Source organism: Oryzias latipes, chromosome 21 (assembly GCF_002234675.1).
Source record: "Oryzias latipes chromosome 21, ASM223467v1".
In the NCBI taxonomy this organism is placed as follows: Eukaryota; Metazoa; Chordata; class Actinopteri; order Beloniformes; family Adrianichthyidae; genus Oryzias; species Oryzias latipes.
The window spans coordinates 4,425,402-4,451,410 of record NC_019879.2 but is presented as its reverse complement, the minus strand read 5'-3'; the positions used below and the strand labels follow the sequence as shown (position 1 = coordinate 4,451,410).

General features: G+C 39.0%; 1 protein-coding gene across 3 annotated transcripts in view; it reads right to left on the bottom strand.

The window, feature by feature from the left end:
- adcy5 (adenylate cyclase 5) overlaps window positions 1–25,415 on the bottom strand; it is an 82,646-nt gene extending 57,231 nt beyond the window's left edge. The window contains exon 1 of one of the 3 annotated variants that reach the window (XR_002292707.2): window positions 22,866–25,415. Coding sequence is in view for 2 of the 3 variants with exons in the window: in XM_020712840.2 (XP_020568499.1) it covers window positions 22,866–23,801 (936 nt within the window). In the remaining variant the exon portion in view is untranslated. The remainder of the gene's footprint in view (window positions 1–22,865) is intronic. The other 2 variants (XM_020712840.2, XM_020712839.2) reach the window with 2 other exon arrangements.
- Between the last annotated feature and the right edge of the window lie 594 nt (window positions 25,416–26,009).

The window sequence follows — 26,009 nt, the reverse complement described above, 5'->3', positions numbered from 1 at the left end:
TTTACCCGATACCCAACAAAAAGTACTTGTCATAAAAAATAGATCAAAACATGACTACACGTGATAAATTAGAGTGGTTTTCTTTCATTTTCAACTGTGGTATGTGTAAAAAAAGGAAAAAGATAAATATAGGAAGTTCCTGAAAACATGCTCAAAATTAGGAATTGGAGAACAAAAAAATTCCTAAAAAATAATTAAATGAGACCGGAAACTTGGTCTTTGGTCCACCCATTCCTAGGACATGTGACTTCCCTGGTGAAGGCACAGACTCCTCGACACGCGACATTTTGACATTCATGTAAATACTTTTGCCTGGCTGAAAATCACCCGGCGATTGTGCTCTATAGGGTTAAGAACTTATATTCATGGGCTGTTAGAATCTGTTATGTGTTTCTAATCAGAAGGAAGTTTATGACAAAATAATAGAAGGACTTTCAAGTATGACTCGTATCAGTTTGGTGCTGCAATTCTAAATGAACAAATACTTTTATTTGTTGAATAAATTACATTTCAGGTGGAAATCTGATGATGGTCATTTGTGAAGTGTTAATTAAAGTGTACCTTGAGCTCTCTTTCAAATCATTTCTCTTTTAGGGTGAACCTTCCTTTGCCATCAAAGACTTTTCAAATTTTTATTTTAGGGAATGCATTTGGCGTTTAGAAAAAGACAGACAGCAAAATTGTGGGCAATAGGATGCAAGCAGGTGAAGTATTTACAGTTTTTTGCACATCAGGCACAAAGTGAGCAAATTCTGCATCAGCTATTTTTGTCACAGTTTGGTTTTTTTTTTGCCTTTGTGTTTTGGTTGTCTGTTGTTCTGTATTGGTTTGAGTTCACTTCCTGTTTTATTTTGTAGGGTTTCCTGTGTTGTGTCGTGTTTTTGAGTTTTGCCTTTGGTCCACATCTGTCCTGAGTGTTTCCACCTGTGTCTGCATGTATTTAAGTCTTGTCTTTCCCTTCCTCCTGTGCTGCTCCAAATTATGCAATTCGCGTGCAGTTTGCCGTTTTCCCTTTCGAGTGTTTCGAGTTCTGTAGTTTGTCTTGCCTGCATAAGCAGTGGTTTTTGGTTTTTAGTTTGTTTTGGTTTATTAAAGCTCCTGTTCCCCTAGGACCTCAAGCCTCCTCATCCTCTCTGCATCTGGGTACTTCCTTATCCCTCCCGCGAAACAATTTTGTCCTTTTTCTAAGCTTTTATTCACATGTTTTAATCTAAAAGTTGTCATTTTGTTTTTGGATCTTAACAAATAGCTCTTGAGGCAAAAGCATGCTTTACAGCGGAAATTCACAATTCAAATGAGATAAACAGAATTAAATATTCAAAGATATAATTTGCATGGCATTAAAGGCACATTCAAAGAAGTGAAGCTTTGGAAAAATGTGGCAGAGAGTAAAAACACATATGCTTTGTTTGTTGGATAGAACTAGTTTAGTGTAAGAGAATCTTGAGCCTCCAACATACCAAGCATGCCTTTCATGACCTGGCACAGGATAAATATTAGCGCTTGGCTTTCAAACATGTGCAACTGTACTTTGAATAACCCGACTACAAAAACTCAAAGCTGAAAAGATTTTCAAGATTTGCTAGACAAAAACTTGGGCTAAAATCCTATTAACTCAAGTTAGACAGGTCTGTAGAAGTGAATTAGGCAACTTGCTAGACCACAGTAACTTTAATTTTCTAAATATTCCACAAATGTTAGTCTGATTATTGAGAAAGGTGACCTCTGCTCTGAGGATAGCAGGTTCATTTCCCGCCTTGCCTGGCTATGCCTCAGTGTCCTTGGGCAAGACACAAAACCACCCATTGCTCCTGGTTGTTATGGTTGGTGTCAGTGTAAGTTGCCATCAGTGTGTGGCTGTGTGTGTGTGAATGAGTAAATGGGACTGTGACCCCTCATGCTACGTTCACACCAGGCTCAGAAACATGGATTCAAGTGATCGTCTCAAAAAAAAAGCCAATGTAAACGCATGTGGCCGTTTCGGGCTTCTGCGTTCAATCCTCTCGCATTCACGCGTCCCTACACAAGTTTTTATGACTGTTTTCAGGCTCCGCGCACAAAACGCACAGCAGTTAAAAGTCGAAAGTTAAACCAGTTGAACCTTGACCAATCAGGGACTCGGACTTTGATGTAGAGTATGGGTGGCGTTCTTTTCAAAAGACGTAAACCGTTTAAAAATTGATCATGAAAGAGAAGTCAATTTTAGCAGTATGTGCCCAGCTGGAATTCTATGACACTAGTCGTTCATGTATCGGAATAGAGCTGTGAGAGGAAAAATCTGGAGCACGATTCACGCTTTGACATTTTGCACAAAGCCTCTTCTAACAGAGTACATGCACTAGTAATGGGTAGAATCCAGAATCATCAAGAATGCCTGTTTAGCATGTTCTTGAACGTGCATCACATGCAGGGTGTTAACACAGCATAAAGCGCTTTAAAGCAAAATAGAAAGCGCCCAATAAATATAATTTGAGTCATGCAGCAGGGTCACATGACAGAGGTCAGGTGCAACTGGCACTAAAAAAAAGGCTCACACACTTATTCTTAACAGTATGCATTTAGGATTTTAGTAATTGACATAACTCAATAACAAAGAATGGCAGAAATGTATAACTTCATTTGCACAAAGGACAGCTCTCTGTTCCTGAACATGGTGTTAGTTCCTATAGATCAGGGGTGTCAAACTCATTTTCACCGAGGGCCACATTAGCATACTGGCTGTCCTCAAAGGGCCAGATATAACGTATTAAAGTAACTAAATGTAGTGAAAAATAAATGTAACCACTCCTTAATGTTAAATGACTAATTCTTTATTTATTAAAACTTTCAAAAGTGACATTTAGAGTTGCATAGAACAGTGTTTTTCAACCTTTTTTGAGCCACGGCACACTTTAACCTTGACAAAAATCCCGCGGCACACCAGCATCCCAAAAAAAAAAAAAAAAAAAAGCAGAAACTCATAGTCTGTTTTGATCTACAGCCCCCCCCCCGGCAATCTGATGTGCATTTTTGTGATAATTGTGGCAGAAAAAGCAAGAAGTTGCAGATGTTTTTCTAAAAGATGTAATAAAAGTTAAGTTACATACAAACTGTATGTTCGTTGTGTTTTCAAGACGCTGTCCCTTTAAGCCAATGCATCATGGGAGATGTAGTGTGAAAACTGCGAGAAAACGGCAGAAAGACTCGCGTCTCTGAGCTTCATGGTTTTGTTCACTTGTTCCACGGTCTGATACCGGATTCTGTGGAAAGCTACACCGCTAAAGACGAGCTTTAGCTGGTGTTTTTGTCGGAACTGACTGAGTTATGAGCTAAATTGGAACAAGGAAGTGGAGACTTTAACCACTTCTGATTGGTCAGACTGATGACATGTGATTAAGCCTTCAAGAATGATTGGTGGAGTCGTGGAGACAGTAAAAGCTGCGGGACTTTTCCTTACACAGTTATAGCTGCAGCTATTTCGCGTTACCGTCATTCTTATCAAAATGTCTTTAATAGAATCAAATAAACACAACAAAAAAAGTATTTTATGATCGTTTATATTCCTAACTACTCAGTGTTTTATCAGGACCTGTTTGGATGAACAAAGAGCTGATTTCCTGGAGATGGGAAATGTTTTTAGATCAGTTAATGAGGGCAATTTCTCCACGGCACACTTGACCATCTCCCACGGCACACTAGTGTGCCGCGGCACACTGGTTGAAAAACACTGGCATAGAAAACATATGTTTGCTTGTTACTCTAGCATGAATCCTTTGAAATTTGATTCTGTAAAATGACATGGAGGGCCACATTTGGCCCGCGGGCCTTGAGTTTGACACATGTGCTATAGATATACCATACCAACTTCTGCAAATCCACATAAAAGTGGATTTTTATGTTGAAGCCATCCTGTTGTGAAGTTTGTTTAAAGTGTTTAGAAAAGCAAGAGCTTCCTGCTATTTTAATTTTATCAAGCTTTTGCCGTTGCAATGAAGTCCTCAATAATTGACCCATTAGTTTGTTTAGTGGTGGTGGCGTACGGCCCCCTGATATAACAATAGAACTACTCAAACGCTAAGTGCCTTTTAATGATTTCCAAAATCATTTCAGCAGAAAATGACGTGCAGATGGTGGAGCAGAGCTCCTCACTAATGAATAAAGATTCATATCTCTGTTCAGTGTCTAATTATTAAGTGTCCACTAGCAGCTTAAAGTAGGAGACATTTTTTTGATGTGTCACTGACTAACCGGGCCGCCCACGCTTGCTTCACAGTTTTATCTGCACGGTTCACGTTGTGTTCCATCCATCTGTTGCCTTCGAGTGTCTAAAAAACTTGTCTGGGGACTAGCGGACAGTTCTGAGTCTTCAAACAAACCCACGCTGTGATTTCCACAACACACAGCCAAAACAGACAGAATGGACTGTTGGACGGTCTCAGCTACAAGCAGCTTGTCAACTGGCAGTTTACACGGTAAAACCTTTCCAAATATGCCAGCTGAGCTGGCCAGAACTCTTCAGACTGCTGTTTGACAATTGTGTCAACTTTTCCTGACCCATACTTTCAAGCCTTTGCTGTGAACTCAGTTACAAGTATCTTGCACCTTAAATGTACTTCATAGTGAGCTTTTAGACATAAAAACTTATTTTCTTTCATTTTATGCTGTCTTGATTAATGCTGCGTTCACACCAGGCACATGACGCGCTTTTTTTGAATGCGCGTTTAGCCAACAAAGTTCACATTGGACTGTCAATACTAGAACTCAATACTAGAACATGTACTTACAGTTAGAAGAGGTTTGGAGCGAATTGATTAAACGTAAATCTCGTGATTCTTACTCCAGGTTTTTTCTTCCATAACTCTACTCCAACATTTTAAATAAATTTCCAGCCAAACTAAAATCTTAGTTATTAATATTCTCCTCCATGATCACTTTTGAAATCTTTGCCACTTCCATGAAATAAAAAGGGACGCCATCTATACATCACTACCACATTAAAGCGAGTTTCCATAGACTTTTCACATGAAGTGGCCGCTTAAATGCACTTTGCCGAGAGCGGTGTGGACGTAGCCTAATGTAAGTAAAAAGTAATGCAAGTTAAAAAAAAAAAAAAGAACTACAAGTCAATTCAAGTCAGTTCAAAGCAGAAAACTTCAATAGAAAAGAAATTTCCAATAAAAATATCATTTATTTTATGGAAAGAACTTCGGAAGCGAATCAAAGGTTTTGAGCGGATTATTTGTGTGTAAATTCTGGTCACTTTTTCTTTCCTGCTGGCGTCTCTGATCCAGAACCTGTGAAACAGGTTTTTCTGTGTACAACTACCCTTTGTTGTTCCATCACTAATTTATGTCCAACCGTGTTCAACACAACAGACTTGACTGTTTCCTTTACACCTGTTATTAACCGATTTCATAGCAGACACACTTGTGAATGAATAACCATTTAACTCTGCGTAGAAATGTTCCATCTGCAAAATTAAAAGTGTGTTTCATTCTATAAGTGGTTTGAATGATTATTGTTGATTTTTTTGCTTTTTTTTACTTTTGACTTTAATTGCTGGGATTATCTATTCATCAAAATACCTGTATTTTTCACTTTGGAGTATAAGTCGCACTTTTGGGAGGAGCTCATTTAACAAAATATGGGAACAAGAACAGACATTTCATTTTGACGGGCCAATCATGATAACGGAAAAGATAAAATCAGACTGAAAATGTGAACGCTTCACTACCACATTGATGCTTATTTTGCTTCATGAAACAAAGGAGGAATGTATTATATTAATTATCACATCATATAAACAATTATTTAGATTCCATAAAAAACTTGCTTACAAGTCAATTAAACTCTATATATCATTTTGAATCACTAAATCCATTGAATTATTCATCCTCTGTGTTGATTTGGAACAACTCTGTCTAGCCCGATGCAAGACTGAGCAGCGCTTCTTCTTCTGCGCTACTGTCAGTGGCAAATACTGATACGCACACCTAAAGTACCCATTCGTTGATAATTGTTTTTTTTATCACAAATAAGTCGTCACTGAGTATAAGTCGCACCCTTAACCAACTGTGCAAAAAACTCAAAAAATACGGTTCTGCTGAAAACCTGTTTCAGCTTTTGAAAGAATAAGAGAACTGGACTGAGTGCGACATCACCCATAGAAATCAGTTCACTTCAGCTCCTACCAAAGTCGATTCAGTTGATATTTTTTTTTTTTTTTTGCAATACAGATGTTGCTATTTTGGAGCCAGATTAGTTCAAGTCTATCTGAGTCAACATTTCTACAGCAACCGCTCTCACCAATCGGCAGAGAGCTTGTTTGTGGGGCTCTTGTCCTCCAGGGCTTGCCGGCTTGGTCGGCGGTTGTTGCTGCAGTTCTTGCCCATGCTGGGGCAGCTGGAGTTTAGCTTTGCAGCTTCACGGATGTGAAGTGGAATCCAGTGTTTTCCCAGTCTGGGTGGGCACTGTGGCGATGCTCCAATGGCCGGGCTGGCTCCTGGTATGAAAAGATTCCTAAATACTGTTTCCTCACAGCAGAGCCAAGCCATACTTGTTTGTTTGCTTATTTCTTTATTTATTTAAGTTACATATTCATCATTCTTTGTACGTGGGGGCCATGGGTCATATGTATTAACGGAGGGGAGTGGGGAGGGTGAAGGGTGGGTTGGGTTTTTACTGTAATATTGTGTGTTTTCTGTTTTTAATGTTAAAGCGCTTCAAGCTGCGCAAAATGCATGAGAAGCGCTATTTTTATAAATAAAGTTTGATTTGATTTGAAGTCCACGCCCCTTTCACTTGAAAGCGGGTTTGAGAGAATCTGTCAATCACACAGTTAATAAGTTGAACAACTTTCATGTTCCTGATTAACAGGAACATGTTGTAAAAAGGTGGCAGAGGAATAACTGATTTTTCTGACAAACGTAATGAGTAATAGCTGGCTATGTCTCAATAGTAGCCAGTGGGTACTTCCTGTTTGGGGGGGGTCACTCAGTCCACTTCTCCTGTATAGTCAATAGTTTTAACTTCGCATGTTAAACCCATACAGCTGTCAACATTTTTCTTTTTGTTTATTAAAACCAGCAAATCTTAGGGCTGATTTTATTTCTTCTGAAATTAAAATGAACATTTATGTTTTATTCCTCTTTTTTTCTATTTAGTGAACCTAAAATATTTTTTAAAAATTGTCCCAAAATTTAAAAAAAAAGTAAAAATGAAAGAATGAATTGTAACATTGTCACGTAAAATGTGATGTAAGACACTTGGCTAAATAACTGGAGTGAATTTGTTGCATCACAACCAAACAAGCGTCTATTGTCCTCCTCACCGGACTTTCTCAGTCTATTCTTATTTTTTATGATCTGAAACATGGATTATGAACTCTCTATGGAGTTCTAACCAGCTAAGCTTACTTAGCAGCTGAGGTTAAAAATCTGTCCATATAAGGGCCGGCGTGGAGTCTGTGGGCCTTATCACACCCAGTTACTTTCCTGCTCTGCCTCACAGTCATAACACATGTGGAAAGCATCGCTGGAGAGGGATCTGAGGACTCGGGCTTTCTTGTGACAAGCAGCCGCAGCATAATGATAACCTCAGAGCTAAAAAGACAGCTTCTCTAGCCTGATCTGAACCACGTGTAATTTCAGAGCCTGTTTTAGCTCAATGTGACAAGCACTTTCTAAATATAAAAAGCAACAGATGTGCAGACACACTGCGCTATTGAGTAAACATGAAAGAAAACAAATGCTTGTTTCTATGTAGAAAAAAAACTGGTTAGATAACAGTATAATGGGAGCCATTTATTGTGGTCAAAAAGCTAATATTTCTTTAAAAGAAGTCGACAGTCATGTTAAGACCCTAAAATGTCAGCCTTTTCAAATATTTTGAAAACAGAAGATTATAAGCGGAAAAAATAAACTTTTTTTTTTAGGAATTTGAACTTGGATGGGTTGACTGCCTGCTCTGCATGCAGGAGCTGGCATTGGGCACCACTTCCAGCCTCCAACGGGCACTACCTTTGCAAGGCAGACCTCCTTTATGCGTCCCTCACAATCTCTAAACTATAGAGGAGTCAGTGGGAGGTTGTGAGGTCTGACGCCAAGCAGAAAAAGTATTTCTTTGCTGTAACTCAAGAGGAATACAAAGTCTTATCCTTTAAGAGCTAAATTAAATCAAAAGATCCCTGATTATTAATTCTAAAATCACATTTCTACCACAACTAAGAAAGACGACAGTTTCCAAAAGAGCCATGCTCCCATAACCTTTTTCCATTGGCTGCAGGAATTTTCAATAATATACCTGACCACATATTTTAGACCACAGAGCAGTGCAGGGAAGATGAGTATCTTTTTGCCTTAGGCAAATGCAGACCTTGTTATTAAAGGGGGCTTCGTGCAAGGCAAAGGAAGAAAAGAGTCATGAAGCATGAGAGCAGAAATCAATTACGTTAGAATGTTTCCAAAGTCATTGAAATTGATATTGCCGAGTCAATTCGCAACTAAAATTGACTAAAAAGGGATTGAATGTGTCTTTCTGCAGACAGTGTGCCAAGTAATAGTTAAAGCTCAGTCAGCAGACTGTGTTACATAAGCCTGGACGGTGTCTTTGCATGGAGAAAAGTCACTTTGTAAATTAAAACATTAATACATATCATGCAGCAACTACTTTTACTGCTTATTTTAAAAAGAAATGCGTGTTTCCAATTTAAAAGTAATTAATTAATCCTCCCATCAAAAGCTCAACAGGTGACCCGGTGGACAACAGAGTAGAGGATGGGAACAAGCAAGGATGAACCATTTCCCTCGATTTCATGCATCTTAATGATCGGTGACAAGCGGCCACACACAAACACACATCAAGTTATATTCATGAGATTGAATCTGATACGTGTTCCAGCTGCAGTTATGGCTGGCAAAGATTTACTGTCTCTGGTCATGGAGTGCCTTTGATTCACAGACTGCTGGTTGAGCCTGTAAGAAGGGGCTGGAAAACATCCCCTAAGCAGCTGGCAGCAAGCATCAATAATAAAAATAGACGGGACACAACACCCACACACACGTACAATGTGGTCATATTATGTTAAATTTAAAGACAGTTCCCATTTCTGAAGAACCGCTAATAAAAAAGTTAGAGAGAGGCTTGTGTTAAGCATCTCACCGAACAAAGGACCGACTCCCTGAAGGACACGGCATTTACAGATCTGATGACAGCAGTTATTGGACTAATTTATTTCATTTTTTATCCTCCTAGAGAACACATACAAACAATGGTGCAGTGATGCTTCAGTACATTTAAAAAATTGTTGCAGACAAAAAAAAAAGAAGCAAAAAGGTCTGAAAGGTACTGAGAAAGCCTCCAAGGGCATTACCCTGACAGTTCGTTGGTTGCACAGCAACAAGGAACATGAATGATCAGAAAAGACAAGAAAATGAAAAAAGATCCGTCATTTGAAACATCTTTTTTGTAAAGATTTACACCTTTAAGCTGCTGGAAAAATATCTTTAACATTTAATTAAACTGCATGATCCCTCATTAGACTGACCTTGTAATTTTCTTTTCAGGGTAGTCAACCACTCGATAGAAAAGGTTAATCTGTAGACAATCCAAAAAAGAAAAAAAGACGGTCTTGCTTATTATTTTTAGCAGTTGCTGGTTTATTTAATGCTCCATGCAGTCAGAGTAAACAAAATATTGCCCAAAAATCTTGGGCTAAAGAGAATATTTATACATTTATATTATCTTCTGCAAATGTCAAATAGGATATTGAATAAACTTTAGGGGAGAAAAACAATTTTTTTTTTACAGCAACGCTAGATACTAGCTTTTTCTCAAGAGGCTTTTAGCTTTGCTAAGCAGTTAATAAATCAGTGAAGGGGTCAGTAGCTGCTTGAAAGCATGTATGAACCCAAATGCTTAGTGAGATATGCAACGTTTTTTTAAAAATAAAAAATGCTACTTTACTTCATAACAAAAAAAAAATATTCGTACTATTTGAAGTTTAGACAAAGGAACATCATAGAGAACTCACAAGATCACACACGCAAAACCTCTAAACAAAATAATGCAAATAAGCGAATACTTCATAAAAAAGGATGAACTTTTTGAACTGCTGCTCCATATTCCAGCTATGGCAAGTCATACCTGTTTGATAACACATACAATATAGTGTCACATTGTCAACACTGTGGATGGTTTATGGTCATAAAACCATCACAATGTGTGTAAAAATAAGCACATTGTGGGCTAAATAAAGATATACAACATAGACAAAGATAGTGGTGTGTGAGTGGAAGTGCACTGAGGGATCAATAAGACTACAAAAACACCATATAATTGCAGTCCATTTTCTGCCCCTCACAACCTGCTGTTCAAAAAAGCAAAACGCAATCTCTTAAGCATTAGTACACACATGAAAAAAGGGGGGGGGAAAGAGCACACAACTTTTATAACGTTCAATTTTCAATTCAATTTTATTTGTGTAGCCCAAATTCACAACAGCAGTCGTCTCAATGGGCTCAAGGTGTCAAAATGTGCAAAGATGGTCTAATAATTTATTTTCAAAATAAAGAAAAGTACGTATAAAAGATCAAGCTGGAAAATTTGTCAAATCATAAACTAAAGTAATACAGATTAGCATTATAAAATGATGCATATTGTCGAATAAGATGGAAATGACTGTAACCTTTGACTCCAACATCACGGAAGCCCACAGTAGCTTCACGTGTCGCCCTAGTGAGGCTGAGATTAAGGAACAAAAGAACCAAAAACAGAAGCAGACAACACAAAGAGTTGTTGCATTTGAAAGAGAGGTACAAAAAATTATAATTTTACTGCAAAATCTTTTTAATCAGCCGGAGAAAGAATGGACAGCATTTTCTTCATAAGAAAATAGAATATTTCACCCACAAAAAGATGCTCATTTAAGTCTTGTAGCTCTCAAAAAAATTAATTTGACCCAAAAAGACAAAGAAAATGATGCAGAAATTATGGATTTTGAATGACAGCTTCAAATCCTTCCTCTAAAATGGATTTTTGTGCCATTTATTATTATTACTATTATTATTTATGAATTATTTCACATCAAGTTTTTATTCAACATACCATCAGTACTGGATTCACTTGCAGTTTTATTAAAACGCATGTTTCAGATCTCAGAACATCCACACATTTAAACCAAAATATGTAATAAAAAGTTTGTTTTAACCCCCCCAAGCCTGAGCTCTACCAGCACGCACAACCGGAGGGACAGGTCCTAAAAGCAACAGCTTTGAGGTAAATTAACAGGATTTTTAAGGATTTTGATGTGTTTTACCGTTAGTGCATTAACATTACATAATGTAAACACAGTAAAAGTCACTCCCCCCTCCAGCACTGACTATCGGATCTTAAATTTTTCAGGATGCTGACTCTGCAAATATACAGCCGGCGCCATAAAGTTCCTCAGCAACAAGGATGTCATGACCGGCAGGTTGAATCCTCATCCATTTATTGCTTTAAAGCCTCCTCGCTTTCCTTTTACACCTAAATGTTTCACAGATGAAAATATCACAGGGTGAATACGTTCCTATGAGTAATATGGCTAAATACATCAAACGCTATCAGGTCATTTATTCCATTAAAAACGTGATAATATGGAAGAGTCTTAATCTAAGCAGTATTTTATACTTCTAAAGATGTATAATCCCAATGCAAGGCTCATTATAGACAGACACATGTGCATCCTAGACTTTTAGAATACAAAGGTGTGCAGGAAAGAAAAAAAAAAAGGAAAAATGGTTCACATTTAAAAGGGCATCAAACAAGAACACACAAACTGATAAGAACCTCAAGGTGAGCAAATGAAACCGGGGGATAAACAGAGAGAAATGATTGATGAAAAACGACTGTGGCAATCAGCAGCAGACACCAGATATGAACAACAAGGAAAAGCCTTTACGAAAGAGGAAGTAGGCAAAGTAAACAAAAAGAAAACATCTTAGAAATTGCTATTCCAGTTTTTTGAATTAAAAAAATAAACATCTGGCAACTGCTAGTAGCCCAAACCTGTAATACACTTAGATTTCCAAATAATAAAACATGTTATCTTTTATGAAACATTTGTGAACTTTTATAAAACTTGAGTTTGTTGGCTTGCAATTGATGTTTGATGGGCTTCTGTTCAAATTGAGCCTTTAGCAGATCCAGATAACAGTAGGACACCAGAATTTTCATGCTTTAAAACTGCCGACACGTCTCTCTCCATTTGTGAGTCTCAGAATAAGAATGTAGAAATATGCCACACTAAGGAAAGCACAACAAGAGCATTAGCTTTTTCTTCCGTTTTTTGTTAAAGAAGCATCTTGCCTTAGACAGAGATCAGAATAAACTGGGAGCCTCTTTGATTAGGCCTAAGATATATGTCAGGTTTCTTTTCCTGCTTTCTAAACACTTGAACCAGGAAATTTTAAGCAACAAGATCAAGCTAGTCACCTGCTCTTTTTAATGCATTTTCCCTAAACTTTTGGCTCCTCAATTCATTTGAAGTGTTCACTTGGAACCCTGGTGCACAAGTACCACAACACACTTTACTTTAGTCAGTGCTCCAACACATCCAGTTCAGCTCATCTGCTCTCAGCCAGTTGAATCAGGATGGGGAGCAAAACAATAAGAAGAGGATGTTGTAGATCTTTAGAATCACATTTGGGAAAGCTGAATTAAAGGTTGCCACGTAATTTCAGTTTCCATTCTCCTTAGACATTCCCTTTTCAGCTGCATGCACTTGAAACCTTAATCGGTAAATCTGGTTGGTCATGCGTTGGTTTGTTTTAGGGTTAATTGAAACTAGTTTTTTTTTTTTTGCTCCCTGGTTGTCGCCATCTTGGCCAGATATGCTGTCACTGAGCCGCCATCTTTCCCAATCTACCCTGACAGTGAAGGTTGTAAACACATCTGTTAGTCAAACAGCACAATTTCATTTTTAAAGGGCCTATATCCTGCAAAATCAATTTTTTGAGCTTTTAGGTGTTTTATGTTTATTCCTCGCAAAAACAACCCAATGCGGTATTTTGATCCGTTCACGCATTTCTGCGCATTCCTCTAAAAACCTGCTTTCTGAGCAACATCCCCTCCCAACCCACGAAAACAAGCCTGGTCTTACGAGCTGACGTATACCAGTGAGAACAGCCCCTTCCAAGAAGAGTCTGCACTACCAGCCCCGCCCCCAAGCTAACACGCACACCCACTTTCTAGCTAGCGGTGATCGGCTAACGGCTTTTCTTTTCTGTGCACAATATGCTCATCCATCTTTGCAAAAGTTCAGATGTTTGTTTTCGTGGGCGAGACCCAGACACGCTGCCGAGTCCGGCTCTAGGTTGACATCGTGAAATGGGCGGTACCCACAAGGAGAGAAAGGCGGAGTCTCTCAGATGGAGTCGTCTCACTATTGAGTTGGAAAATAACTAGTATAAAATAAAAAATCGTTCTTTTGTATGCCAATAGATTATCATATACAGAGATATTGTTTACTATAAAAGGCTTAAGAATAGCATGGTTTAGGCCCCTTAAATATGACAATACAATTTAGGTAAATTAAAAGAAAGGGGAAAAAAGTCACACTCACTGCATTTGGCTTTGCAAAAAAAAATTTGAAAAAACAACCAACCACAACGTGTTTTTGAAACAAAATGTAAATAGGGGTATTTCTGTTTAGTCTTCTTTTTATTAAAACAGTTACCTCACAACTAACTCGATTTCAGTTACTTTGGTTTTCAAACTTGATTTCTAACGTCCCCCTCGGCATATTTAAAGATAGAAGTGAAGCCTGAAGTGGATCAGGCATACTGGATTGAACCCACTTAAATTTACTCCCCAGACTTGAATGACCACTTTTAATTAAAAAAAAATGGGCTACATAAAGTAAACTTTTCTCTTGTTGGTATTTTTTTAGGCAAGTTTTTTTTTTTTTAAGTAAAAGTTGACTTTTTAACCATCCCAGGGCTAAGAAATTTGCTCACTTTGTAAAACCAGCCTCCAGTGGTCATTTGAGGAACTGCAATATTTGGTACTTTTAAGTTTGATTTGGTTCCTGGAACGTTAAGTGGGGTCTGGGTTATAACAAACTAACCAGGTCAATCATTTTGCTCCTCCTTGCTAAATAGGACATCACATAGAGATCAGAGGCTCAAAGGTTTTGTGGCTTTTAGCAACCTAAGAAAGCTTCTGTACATCAAAACACATGGCTTGATGCCACAAGAACTGTTTGGATAACAAACGTAGCCATACCACCATAGGTAGGACAGAAATGTAAAGCTGGGGTAAGCATCATGACGCCAGCTTTGAGCCAACATGACTACATGGGTATCTTTATATGGGGTTATGGTGCCATGGTGTTAAAAAAAATGGCAGCTGATCTCTGCAGATGAACAATAGGGGCTGTCAAAGCGTCACACACCTCTGAAAATATCTCCACACCTGTTGATGGATGGAAAATTCCAAAGCATTTTCCCAAAAATAAACTGAACAAAATTGAGAAAAGTGTTTAAAGAATGGTGTTACTTGATCAATTGTTAGTGTTATTTTTGTCACATAACTTTTAACACATTGTCCTGTGATCATTTTGATGCTCGGATTGAGATGTGATTGTCCATTACCTGAAATCCACACACTAAAAACACACAATTTCACTTTTCTGAGTTGTTGAGGTGCTCACCAAGGAGCTCTGTTAATGTGGATTTTTGTTTTTTAGTTTAAACTTTTTCACCAAAAACAAGTCATTTCCTTTATCATTTTAACACCCTTGTTTGATATCAGAGGGCAAAAATATTTACTGAAAAGAGGTCAAACTACTGCTCATCTTAAATAACCTCAGTGGAAATGTCTCATTGTTATCGCTTAAAGAAAAATTCTGCCCCACACGAAAACCCTGTGCGAGGTTTACTCCGACAGACAAAAGATACTTCACTGTTCGCAGCATCCTTGTAGACTTTCTGGAGGGGGGAACAGAAAGGCCACAACACATGACCAGTTATTTTCAATGTGTTGAGTACATGCAGCTTACAAAACCGAACCACAGTTACATGTTTATGCAGAAAGGAAAGTCTTCAGACAGACACAACTATCAAAAGAATACAAAAAAAGTTATTTTATTCAACCAAGTGGTTATGACACTAGGCCATGTACACAGGGAACCAGCCTAGAACTAACACTGAGGCATGGAAAGTAAATATAAATAAGTTTTACCAACTACAGATAATTAAAAAAAGGAAAAAGAAAATGAGCCCAATCTTGTACAATTGAGGGCTACAAAAGAATAGTAAAAAGTAAGGCTTCCTGTACTATTTGGTACAAACAAAGTATCTGCAAGGAAAATGCAATACATGTCCAACGGGACCTTGATTTGCACATCAGTGATGCTAAAATGCTGCAGGATAACTTTGCTCACAAATAAAGAAATGCCTGTTGAAGGGCAAGACAGATCACAAGAGGTGCTTCTTATCCGTTCTGCTAATAGAATGACTCCTCTAGTCAGCAGTGAAATAAATAAACCTACAAGCTGTGTTAAGGAGTTTCACATGATCTGCACTGTTGCCATAGAAGCATGATTCAATGTGTAGCTATTAACAACAGCTTTTTATGGAGAGTAAAAAGTGTGAAAGGAGGAGAGAAGTGAGCACTTGTGTGTCCCATGCGGTTGGTATTGACAGCATTTGGATGCAATAATATATTAATTGAACACACACAATGAAAGATAAAACCACAATAGTCGCCGAAAAAAAGCTTGAATTGACTAAAGTAATATTACATATAGATTCATCGATGAAAGTTAGACATTTGTTTTCAACTGTTAAGTAAATATATGAGAAATAACATTTCAAAAGGCAGAATAAAATGTATTTACAATGACTGTTGTGGGTTTTCTTTCATTAGCAGAATTCACTTTACTACTTTAAAGAGTCTTAGTTTACATTTTTAAATCTCAGCTTATAAAAAGACTTGGAAGTGAAACAAATTTTAAAAACTACTAATTGTAAAAATATGTTATCAAAATGGCTACTGCAAAGCAAAAAAAATAAAACATTTTTTAACTTTGCAACATCCAGCAACCTCTTGTGCTTGTAGTTACGCTTCTTTGTCATCAGGAGTAACAGCTTTTAATTAGTTTAACACAATCTTACAGAGAAATACACACGATTTAAGTTAGAAAATATTCTAAATCGGTGAAGGACAAATGTTGCACACATGTTCTGGCAAAGAATGCCTAAAGGTTCCTTCAGGTTTGCATTCAGATTGTTCAATCAATGCACAGCAGTTGGGCACCCAGACAAATTGGCTTCCCTTAAATAATACAGTTATACATATACGGTAGATTTGTACTAAACCCAAAGATGGAGCGATAAAAATTGACAAAAACTGTTAAGAACAACATTCTGAACACGGTTTAAAAAAAGTTAGATATTTGAAAACGTTCAAAGGATTTTCAAAACCAGTTATGTAAAATACATACATACTGAAAGGGGTTGGTGACTTAAAAATAAATTGCAACAGAGAATTGGACATTTGTACTGCAGGACTGGGCATTCATGGACATTTTCATGATAGCACTGAACAGGAGGCTCAATTTGACTGGGCGGGAAATGCAAAGCTTTACCATGATGCACCCTGTTAACTTCCTGATTGAAGCCAACCTAAAAAACAAATGTAATTGGAGCCAGCCCAGGTGACTAATCACTAGTTGGCATTTTACACAAATTAGTCTCTATAAACCTTACAAATAAAAATGTTTGTAATTATTCTGATTCCAAATGATTTTTGTTTTTGACAATTGTTACTAGATTTAATTTTCAAGATGACTTTACTGGGTGTTGTTTTTTTTAATCTTGTCACATTTCACATTTTCTTTGGTAATTATGCACAAATGAACCACAACCTTTGAGGAAGTAGTGGAAAATCTTCATTTTTAGACGTGTTCTGTTGAATTTGACTCTTATTTGCCCACTTGAAGAAAAAAAACTGATCTAAATACCTCATCCCAGCTAATGTAAATCCAATGGGTCATGTGAAAATAACTTTATCAACCCTGTTATTTCACACTGCTCTACTAAGTGTTTGCAGTAGTTTTTATGCCCATCACTAGCAGCATCGAAAAATTTGTGGTGCAAGCAGTGACTATGTCCTAGTAGGGTACCAATGGTGCATTTTTACTGCACAAATAAATTTAAAACTATTGGTGTGAAGAAAACACAGAGAAAAGCCTAGACAAAAGGGATTACAGATGGAAATGAGCAATTAATTTACAATCTAATGCAAGCATCTTTGCTTTTGAAACTTGATGTATCTGTACGATGTCCTGATAAATTAAATTAATAAACAAAGCTAAACAACCTGCTATCATTAACACTTGCTTTTCTTTTTAACCAAACAGACTCAGGTCAGACTGCCTGCTTTTGACCCTTTATTTCACTCACTTGGCCAACTCTCTGTGTGAAGTGACCATGATCATTAGAATGTCAGTTTCTTAAATTTCTGAAAATGGCTTGGCCAAAATCCCCACAACACTCCAAATCAGGCCAGGTCCAACTGAAAAGTACTCCGTTTGAAGATCGTCGAGGCTGGAAGAACGAGAGTACAATCCCTTAATGTTCTTACACACTTGTCAGTCAGAATATATTACAAGAATCTTTGTTTTAATTAAACATAACTGGATGTTCCTAACGAAAACCCTGTTGAAGTTTAACCCTGACAAGGATTACCGCACTCCCAAACACCTATGAATATACTTTTATTCACCTGCTCCAATATCACTTTAGTGCATAAAAAGGAAGCCTGGATATTCTGTCTGCCACAATGTATGGGTCCAAATGTCCATTTATAAAAACAGATTGAGTTTTGAAAGTGAAACAAAAGAATAACAACTTGTAAAAGTCGTGACTCTGTAGGAGGTAGAAGTCATAGAGCACAACCTCTCAGAGGAACACCTCACTAGACAAAGGATTACAGGTTTGGGATGTGTACTATAATCACTTATAATTTCCCCTGAAAGCACTATCACCAGGAGTCTGACGCTCCACATGGCAAACAAACCAATTAAAGCTAATGAATGTCAGATGAGCAGAGAGAAGCAAAGAAACCCCGGCACAAGCTGAAGTGCTGCTCGGCCTGACAGTGGAAAACAGAAGCCGAAACCATCCATCGCTTCTCGATTTAGCTGTCAAACTAGGTTTATGTAAAAAAAGATACATAGCATTGGGGGGGAAAAAAATCTTTTTTGTTTTTTCTGTTTGAATTGAAGCATTCAATAATGCAGTTTTCAGCCAAAATTAAAAAAAGAACGCAGTATTGTGCCCTTTCAGCCCAAATCAAAAAGCCTGGGGTGTTTTCTCGGACATAGTTTCTGCAGGGCAGTTATAGCTCATTGCAAATTCATCCTCTGAGTTGTGGGGGAGACTGTTGGTGCAGAGGAAGCCTTCCCTCATTTCCCGTGATTTTTTTTTTTTTTTAATGTACTGCTAGCTTACAGCTCCTCACAACCCCAACCTAACATTACTGGTGCAACTACAGCTGTCCAGCCGTGCAGTTTTGAGTCAGATGCCAGCTCGGGCAAGGCAAACAAAGAGGTGCATAGATCTATATGTCTACCAGTGGGTGCATCAGAATGGACTTTGTGGCCCGCTGATTGTAGCACCTACGTCACTGCTACAAGCTCAACAGCACTTTTTTGTCTGCTCATGATGGACAAAGATTTGCATAAAGAAATATTTAGAAATGCAATTGTAAGCTCAAATATCTTTTTATATGTCGTCCACCATCAGAAGAATGCCACGAGAACATGTTAAAAAACACAATTCTCATTGGAGTGGGTCTTTAAAAATGTTCAGAACTGCTTTAGAAATCCCATTTAGATTATACAATTGTTAATTATGTTCATTCTGTTCTCCGTATGTACATATATGGCACTTCCAGGAAGTGAAGTAGGTTGACTTGTTGAAATACAACCAGTTGCTAAGTTACAGGAGCCCGATGAATTCACAGAGGTGTGCGTCAGCGCTGGTTCCATGATGTACTCGGCCTCTACCTGTATTACTGTTTGCTTTCAGTTATCCCCAAAAGCAGGAGCATATATTGTGCCAAAAAGATGGCGTCACAATGGGTGACGTCTTTGGAAAATCCAATTTTTTTTGGTTTTTTGGTTCTGGTTTTTCCATTTCTAACTTCACAGAACCTCCAATTGTCAAAGGATGTACACCAAACACTCCATCACTGAAATAATGATTATTTTTATAGCAGGTAAATGAAGAAGAAGAGATGATTGGGACAGCTGTTTTGAATTTCCACACACTACAAGCAACAAGCGGCTCAATTAGGCAGCTTGTAATTCGGTTACAACTGAAATTCTGCCAGCTTGAGCCGTCCTCAGCAGATTCCTCTAAAACTTTCTTTTTTTTTGAAACAATGTCACCCTAAAACTGCTACAGACCTGGCACAAAGACATTTTCGGGTGCCGTTTCTGTGAACTAAATAAAAATGTGAATAATCGCAGCACAATATCCAAACTCAAACCGAATCCTACTTTCTCATGACGGTTATTTTCCAGCATTTCCCTCAGACCAGTGGTTCTGTGAGGTTGTGGAAACTAAATTGTGGGAACCGTTTAATTTAGCAAATATACAATGGACCACCCACAGCTTTAACCTGACACCTCTGGAGTTGAATCGCTCATTTTCTCCTCGACCAAACGCACAGCACTCAACTATAGAGCTAAGAGGACATTTCTCTTACGGTATTTCAGGGTCAACATCGCAAGCAATCATGTCAACCTACACAAGAGAGCAACGCAAAGTTCCTAATCATTTTTCTCTGTTTAAAATGTAAAAGGAGAATAAATCTACTTATGGGAGATCTATCTTTCAACTGACTATAAGCGGTAGTTGTTTGAGTGGCTGGTTTTATTGAAGTAGGGAGAATAGAAATCCTAAAGGCAAGAGCATATGAGGCAACAACAACAACAACAAACACACACATCAACACACCAAATGACAGTCTAGACTTTGCTGAAAATACAAACGAATGCCAGTCATACGAGCACAACAAAACAAAAATCAATAATAAAACAATCTGCGTTACATAACCAGACTCTCAGAAGAAACAAACTGAGAAAGAAAACTACAATGTCTGTGACACATTCACAGCACTGAGGACAATTGTATTTCCCGAGAAGACATCAGAACCGTTCATGCAACTTTATTTGGTTTCAAAATTGATATTCCAAGATTTTGAAGAAATTGGATTAAGTGGCCGTTTCAACCTCCCATCCGGCTTTTAATGTGACCCACGTGACCAAAAACTGTCAACAGACACAAGAACATCTATGATGAAACCATGGGCTCAGTGTAGCAGTATCCTACCCTCTAGACCCGGACCTGCGAGATATTTTACAACCGAGATTTCATATTAAGACATGGAAGTATGGCCACTACTGAGGTGAATGAATCAATCATTGTAACAATCCTTCATCATGTTACACAGAAGCAACATTTCTGTGGTAATTTTACAGTGGGGCAAAAAAATATTTATTCAGCCAACAATTGTGCAAGTTCTCCCACTAAAAAAAGATTAGAGACACCTGTAATTTTTATCATAGATGTACCTCAAGTATGAGAGACAGACTAAGAAAAAAAATCCAGAAAATCTTATTGTCTGATTTTTAAAGAATGTATTTATAAACTATGCTGGAAAATAAGTATTTGGTCACCTACAAACAAACAAGATTTCTTCTTCTGCATGAGGTCTGTCCTCCACTGGTTACCTGTATTAATGGCACTTGTTTGAACTGGTTATCTATAGAAAAGACACCTGTCCACAGCCTCAAACAGTCACACTCCAAACTCCACTACGGCCAAGACCAAAGAGCTGTCTAAGGACACCAGAAACCAGATTGTTGACCTGCACCAGGCTGGTAAGACTGAATCTGCAATAAGTAGCTTGGTGTGAAGAAATCAACTGTGGGAGCAATAATCAGGAAATGGAAGGCATACAAGACCACTGAGAATCTCCCTTCACCCCGTGGGGTCAGAATGATCACACGAACGGTGAGCAAAAATATAAACTATTTAACAAAAATGTATTTCAACGTTCATGTTACACCATTAAAGTTGCCAGTGTCAGGACAAACAATTTAAGCCTTATTACTTAAAAATAAAAGCCATTTTATTAAATTAGGCATAAATCCTAAATTTACTGAATTTTCCACGAGCCTCAGGGTTCGGAACACAAGATATTACCATCTAACATCTATTAACATTCAGAAAGGTCCAGGTTTGTGCTGGCATCTTTTTAACAACATTTAGTCTGAACTTAGCTCTTTATGAGCTGCACGGAGCCTGATAAAAACAACAAATGACGCCATAAGAAACACACATTAGTGGTGAAGAAACAAAAGATAAAAATACTTTTAAAAAATGCACAATGGAGAACTGTTTGGGAGTTAATCAGCACTTTAGACCTCGGTGCAATTATGTGTGCCTTTAAGTATACATGGATAATGAAAACTATTTATTCAAACACCTTTATTACAGATAAAGTCAACTTGCCTTTAAGGGATGAATGTTGTAAAACACAAATAGTACCACGGGCATCTGGATGTTATAAGGGACATGCAGGCTCAGGCACACATAAAACACATGCATGAACTGAGGCTGTCCAAGCTCAGCTTTTTACAAGCCAAAAGGATAAATTAGCCAAAAGAAAGTCTTATTAAAAAAGGAGCTTTCAGGTTGACATACAGCGATGTATTTATTTGTAGAAGCTTGATATCGTAGCTTATAATTAAATGTAAAAAAACACTTGCAGCTAAAATGTTCAGATTAAAACAATCCCTATAGTCAAACATTGATATTTTTGGGGGAAAAAAATCACTGTTTTGGTTTTGTTTGTGGCAAATACAGCTCTGGTTAAAAAATGTATGCAGACATGGTTATGTTCTAAGTATTTGGATAATAAATACTCCCAAAATAAAGCCTAAACCATGATTACAGAAATATTGTAGAATAAGTCCTCTGTTGTAAAGGAATGTTCTTGAAAAAGATTTTGTCTTTACTGAAACTCCTATTGGCTCTATTGTAAGATGTTGCACAAAAAAAGACACAAAAAAGCTCCTCAACTGAAGTGAAAAGTCCAGAATTTTGGCTCAGGTCCACATCTGCTAAAAATAATACAATTCAGGGTTGGGAAAGATAAGTTCAGAAAATATATTTAGCAATACTGGAAAGGCATGAGCCTAAAACTAAAGAGAAACAGATGTAACCTTTGTATTTTTACATCATATAGCAAACAAATATTATTTCAACACAGCCTGTTATAATAAGTTGCATCTGGAAAGTCTTCATGTGAAGAAATTGTATTTTAAATGAAAACTTTCTTTAAAAAGATCATTTCCAACAATCAACCAAATGAGAAAACCAAAGTCCTATCAATGGAAACGGAAAAAGCAAACATGTCTTTTCATACATATTAATTTATTTATTTTTTAAGTTGTTTTTCTTCAAAAAAAAGGTTATGAATCGAACTGAGGTCAAAGAAAGGAAATGGTCCCATTTAGTTCTCAAGCCTTTGAGACCACACAAAAAAGTTAAGTTAAGTTGCGGGTGTAAAGAGTTGCTTAGCGAGTCGGATGTCCCTCTCTATCTCCAGACACACACACACGCCCTCCTGAAACAATAATGCGCTTAACTTGATCATTAATTGGGTATGCTCTCATAATTCCTTGTTTTAGCATTTAAGCGTGTAAAATATGTTAAGAGGCAGGGGGCACGTGAGGGATTGCGCGTTCTTACGCACAGCGAAGGTGTAAAATGCCACATCTGTGAAGGGGGGGGCAAGAAAAGAAAGAAAATTCACATTGTTCCACATACCTGTTTCCACAGAAAGCTGTCCATTCCATTTAACATCCAGGAAACGGCCACGTGGATGGCAGAAAGGATAACTCCAGTGATGACGGCTGCGCGCATCCTGATTGGCAGTAGCGTATAGATGACATGGATGAAAAACACGGTCCACCAGATCCCTTCTGAGGCACTCCTGGGCTGCACTAGGAGCACCCCGATGACCTGGATCACCAGGACCACCAGGATGACCACGTAGCAAACAACCCACATGTGATCCTGGTGAAATCCGTTCCTGTTGCAGATCACCATGAGAACGAGAGTGAGGAAGATTGCCAGGGAAAACACCACCACGTAGGTGACGCTCGGTCCTGCTGGGCCACCGGCGCAGTGAAAGGCCAGCATGACCGTGAACACCAGGACGAGCACGGCCATGAGCATGGTCAGGCTGCTCTGGTTCAGACGGAAGAAGTAGCGCTGGTAAAGCCTCTCCAACTTCTCAGACTGGAACTTCTTGGACTTGAAAATGTGCATGACGCCGACGCAGCACGCCACCAAAGAAAAGTTCACTTCTGGCATGACCTCCTCCTCGTCGCCCCTCGACTTGAGTCTCCGCTCTTCCAAGCCCAGCTCCACAGACTTGGGTCTCACCTCGCCCTCCGTACGCTTAGCGGACGCGCGGTTGTCCTCTGGTTTCTCCTCGCCATGGTCCTGCCAAGCCGAGCGCGATCTGAAGCTGACCCTGCTGACGGTCGTGGAGGCTCGGCCGGGCGGCCGGTTGTCCGGTTCATCCTCCTCCCTCCATCTGCTGTTCGTCCGGGTGAGCTTCTTGCGCGGAGATCTAACTGAGTATGGGCATCCATTGGCCACAGACTCAGCCTCTCCCCAAGCGGATCTGTGTTCGGTCCCTCCCCTTAACCCGGGCGCACCGACTCCGGGTGGGCTTACGCTGTTGGATCTAGACATTGCGTGGAAAAGGGGGCAGCCACGCAACACATAAAACACAGCAGAAGGAGTTTTCCTTCTAAATATAAATGTCGGGGAACTCTTGACCAAAAGTCACATGGCGAGCTCGCTCAGTCTGTCCACAGTTTTTCTTTCAGTTCGTCCACTAATAGAATTCCCGCTTTATTAATTGTTTCACTTAAAAACAATCAAGAAGTGGCAAATAGTTGTGGGAATAAATCAATTTGGCATCAAAAGTCTCAGGGGGGCCAATATCAGCGGGGGGAGCGTTTCATCCAGATGGATTTGCCTCCCCATCTCGGGGCCCAATTAACGCTCCTGGATGCAGCTTTTCACGGCCGTAGGTGGTCTAGAAGACAGAGTCTCCACGGATCACAACGCTGCGCCACCAATCACTGAATCCATTGCGCGTGCACGCTGATCCCCTGCATCATTTCATGCATGTGGGCTGTGCGCCCAAACAAGTGTGACGCTGAAGTGAATCCCATGTTGGCCGCTCCGGTTCCCCCCCGGGCAAAGACTCGACGCACCTGCGCCGAGCGAGCAGTGCAGTGGTGGGAGCTTCACGTTCGACCACAAAGCCCCATCACGATCTTCAGAGGAGCACTCAGCCGCAGAACAGAGCCTGTCGGGGGTTTGCGCCGCTGACGCACAGCCAGGCAATCCATCGTCAAACCACACGCGCAATCAATGACCAGCAGCAGTTATCCATAACTGTCCTCATGATGATCCCCGCGACAGATTCCCGCGTTTGATCTGCAGCACGGCGCGTCCACAGCGCTCCAGAGAGTGGAGGACCGGTGCAAGAAGAGGACGCCTCTACAGCCTCAGACGGTCCGCGTCCGCGCGTGGAGCGTGGCATCACAACATATTTACCGCTGATTGCTGCTTTAATGGTCATTCAACCAAGTGTGCTTCCTGTGGCCCGCCTTTCCGCAATTCTTCCATAGGAAAAAGCGAAAAGAGTGAGTCACGCTGTGGGGCGCTCTGATTGGCTCCCCTGTCCGTCAATCAGAGGCATCACCAGAGGCGCTTTCGATGAATGGGCGGGACAAAACACGCGTGCACGTGGGGGTCAAATCTTCACTGACCAAACCACAGCTGGAATTTTTTTTAACCTTTTTTGAAAGAAAAACGAACACAAACATTACAAAAATCTATCCAAAAGCAGCTTCACAGCACCAATCAGGCAAAAAGTCTCATTACTTACATGACAATTCATTCATTTTCGACAAACTATGACGTAAACACATTTTTAAAACAGGCCAATTCAACTTTCAAAAGAGCAAATGAATTAAATTTGACTTTCATAGCACTTTATAAGGCCATCAGGACACCAAAGGGATTTCCAAAACATGAGACAGACAAAAAAGAAAATATTACATTGAGCAACAAAAACTAAGTACAAATGAAATAAAAGGAAAAAGGCAATACATTGCAAACAGCAATAAAATACATAGAAATGAATGCAAGACAATGATTTAAAGAAAAAACAAAAATACCACCGACTACTAAGTATTAAACTTTGTCTCCACAGCCAACTCCAAACTATTTTGACCAAAGTGCTTCTACAGTGACTTAAATAACCACTTAAAGACACACTCCAAGGAAAACTGTGTCTTCTGTGTTTTTAACATGTTCTTGTCATGATGGAGGACAAATATAACCAACATTAAGATCAAAACTGTGTTTCTGAGTATTTTTTTATTCAAATTGTGGTGAATCAAGAGCAGACGAAAGAATTGAAAAAGTTTGTAGTTGCTATGTGCAAACTACAAATCGACTGGGCAAAAGCTGCCTCCTCTGCTCCATTCTGATGCATCCACTTGCAGACAAATAGATCTGTGTCCGTCTTTGTTTTTGCTTGTCTGAGCTGGAATCTGGTTCAAAACTGCACGTCTGGATAGCTCCGATATTGCTCGCCGTTTTTGTATCACTGGTAATGTTGGGTTGGGGTTGTGAGGGGCTGTAAGCTGGCAGGTAATAATTTAAACAAAAAAAAACACTGGAAATGAGGGCAGGCTTCCTCTGCATCAACAGTCATGACCGCAACTCAGCGGTGAATTTCAAAATTTCTGATGAACTACTGCCACTCTGCAGAAACTATGTCCTAGGAAACTACACAGGTTTTTTTTATTATTTTAGCTAAAAAATAGCATAAGCTTTTAAAATAGGTCCAATGATGATCTGAGTGGATCTTCAAGAATG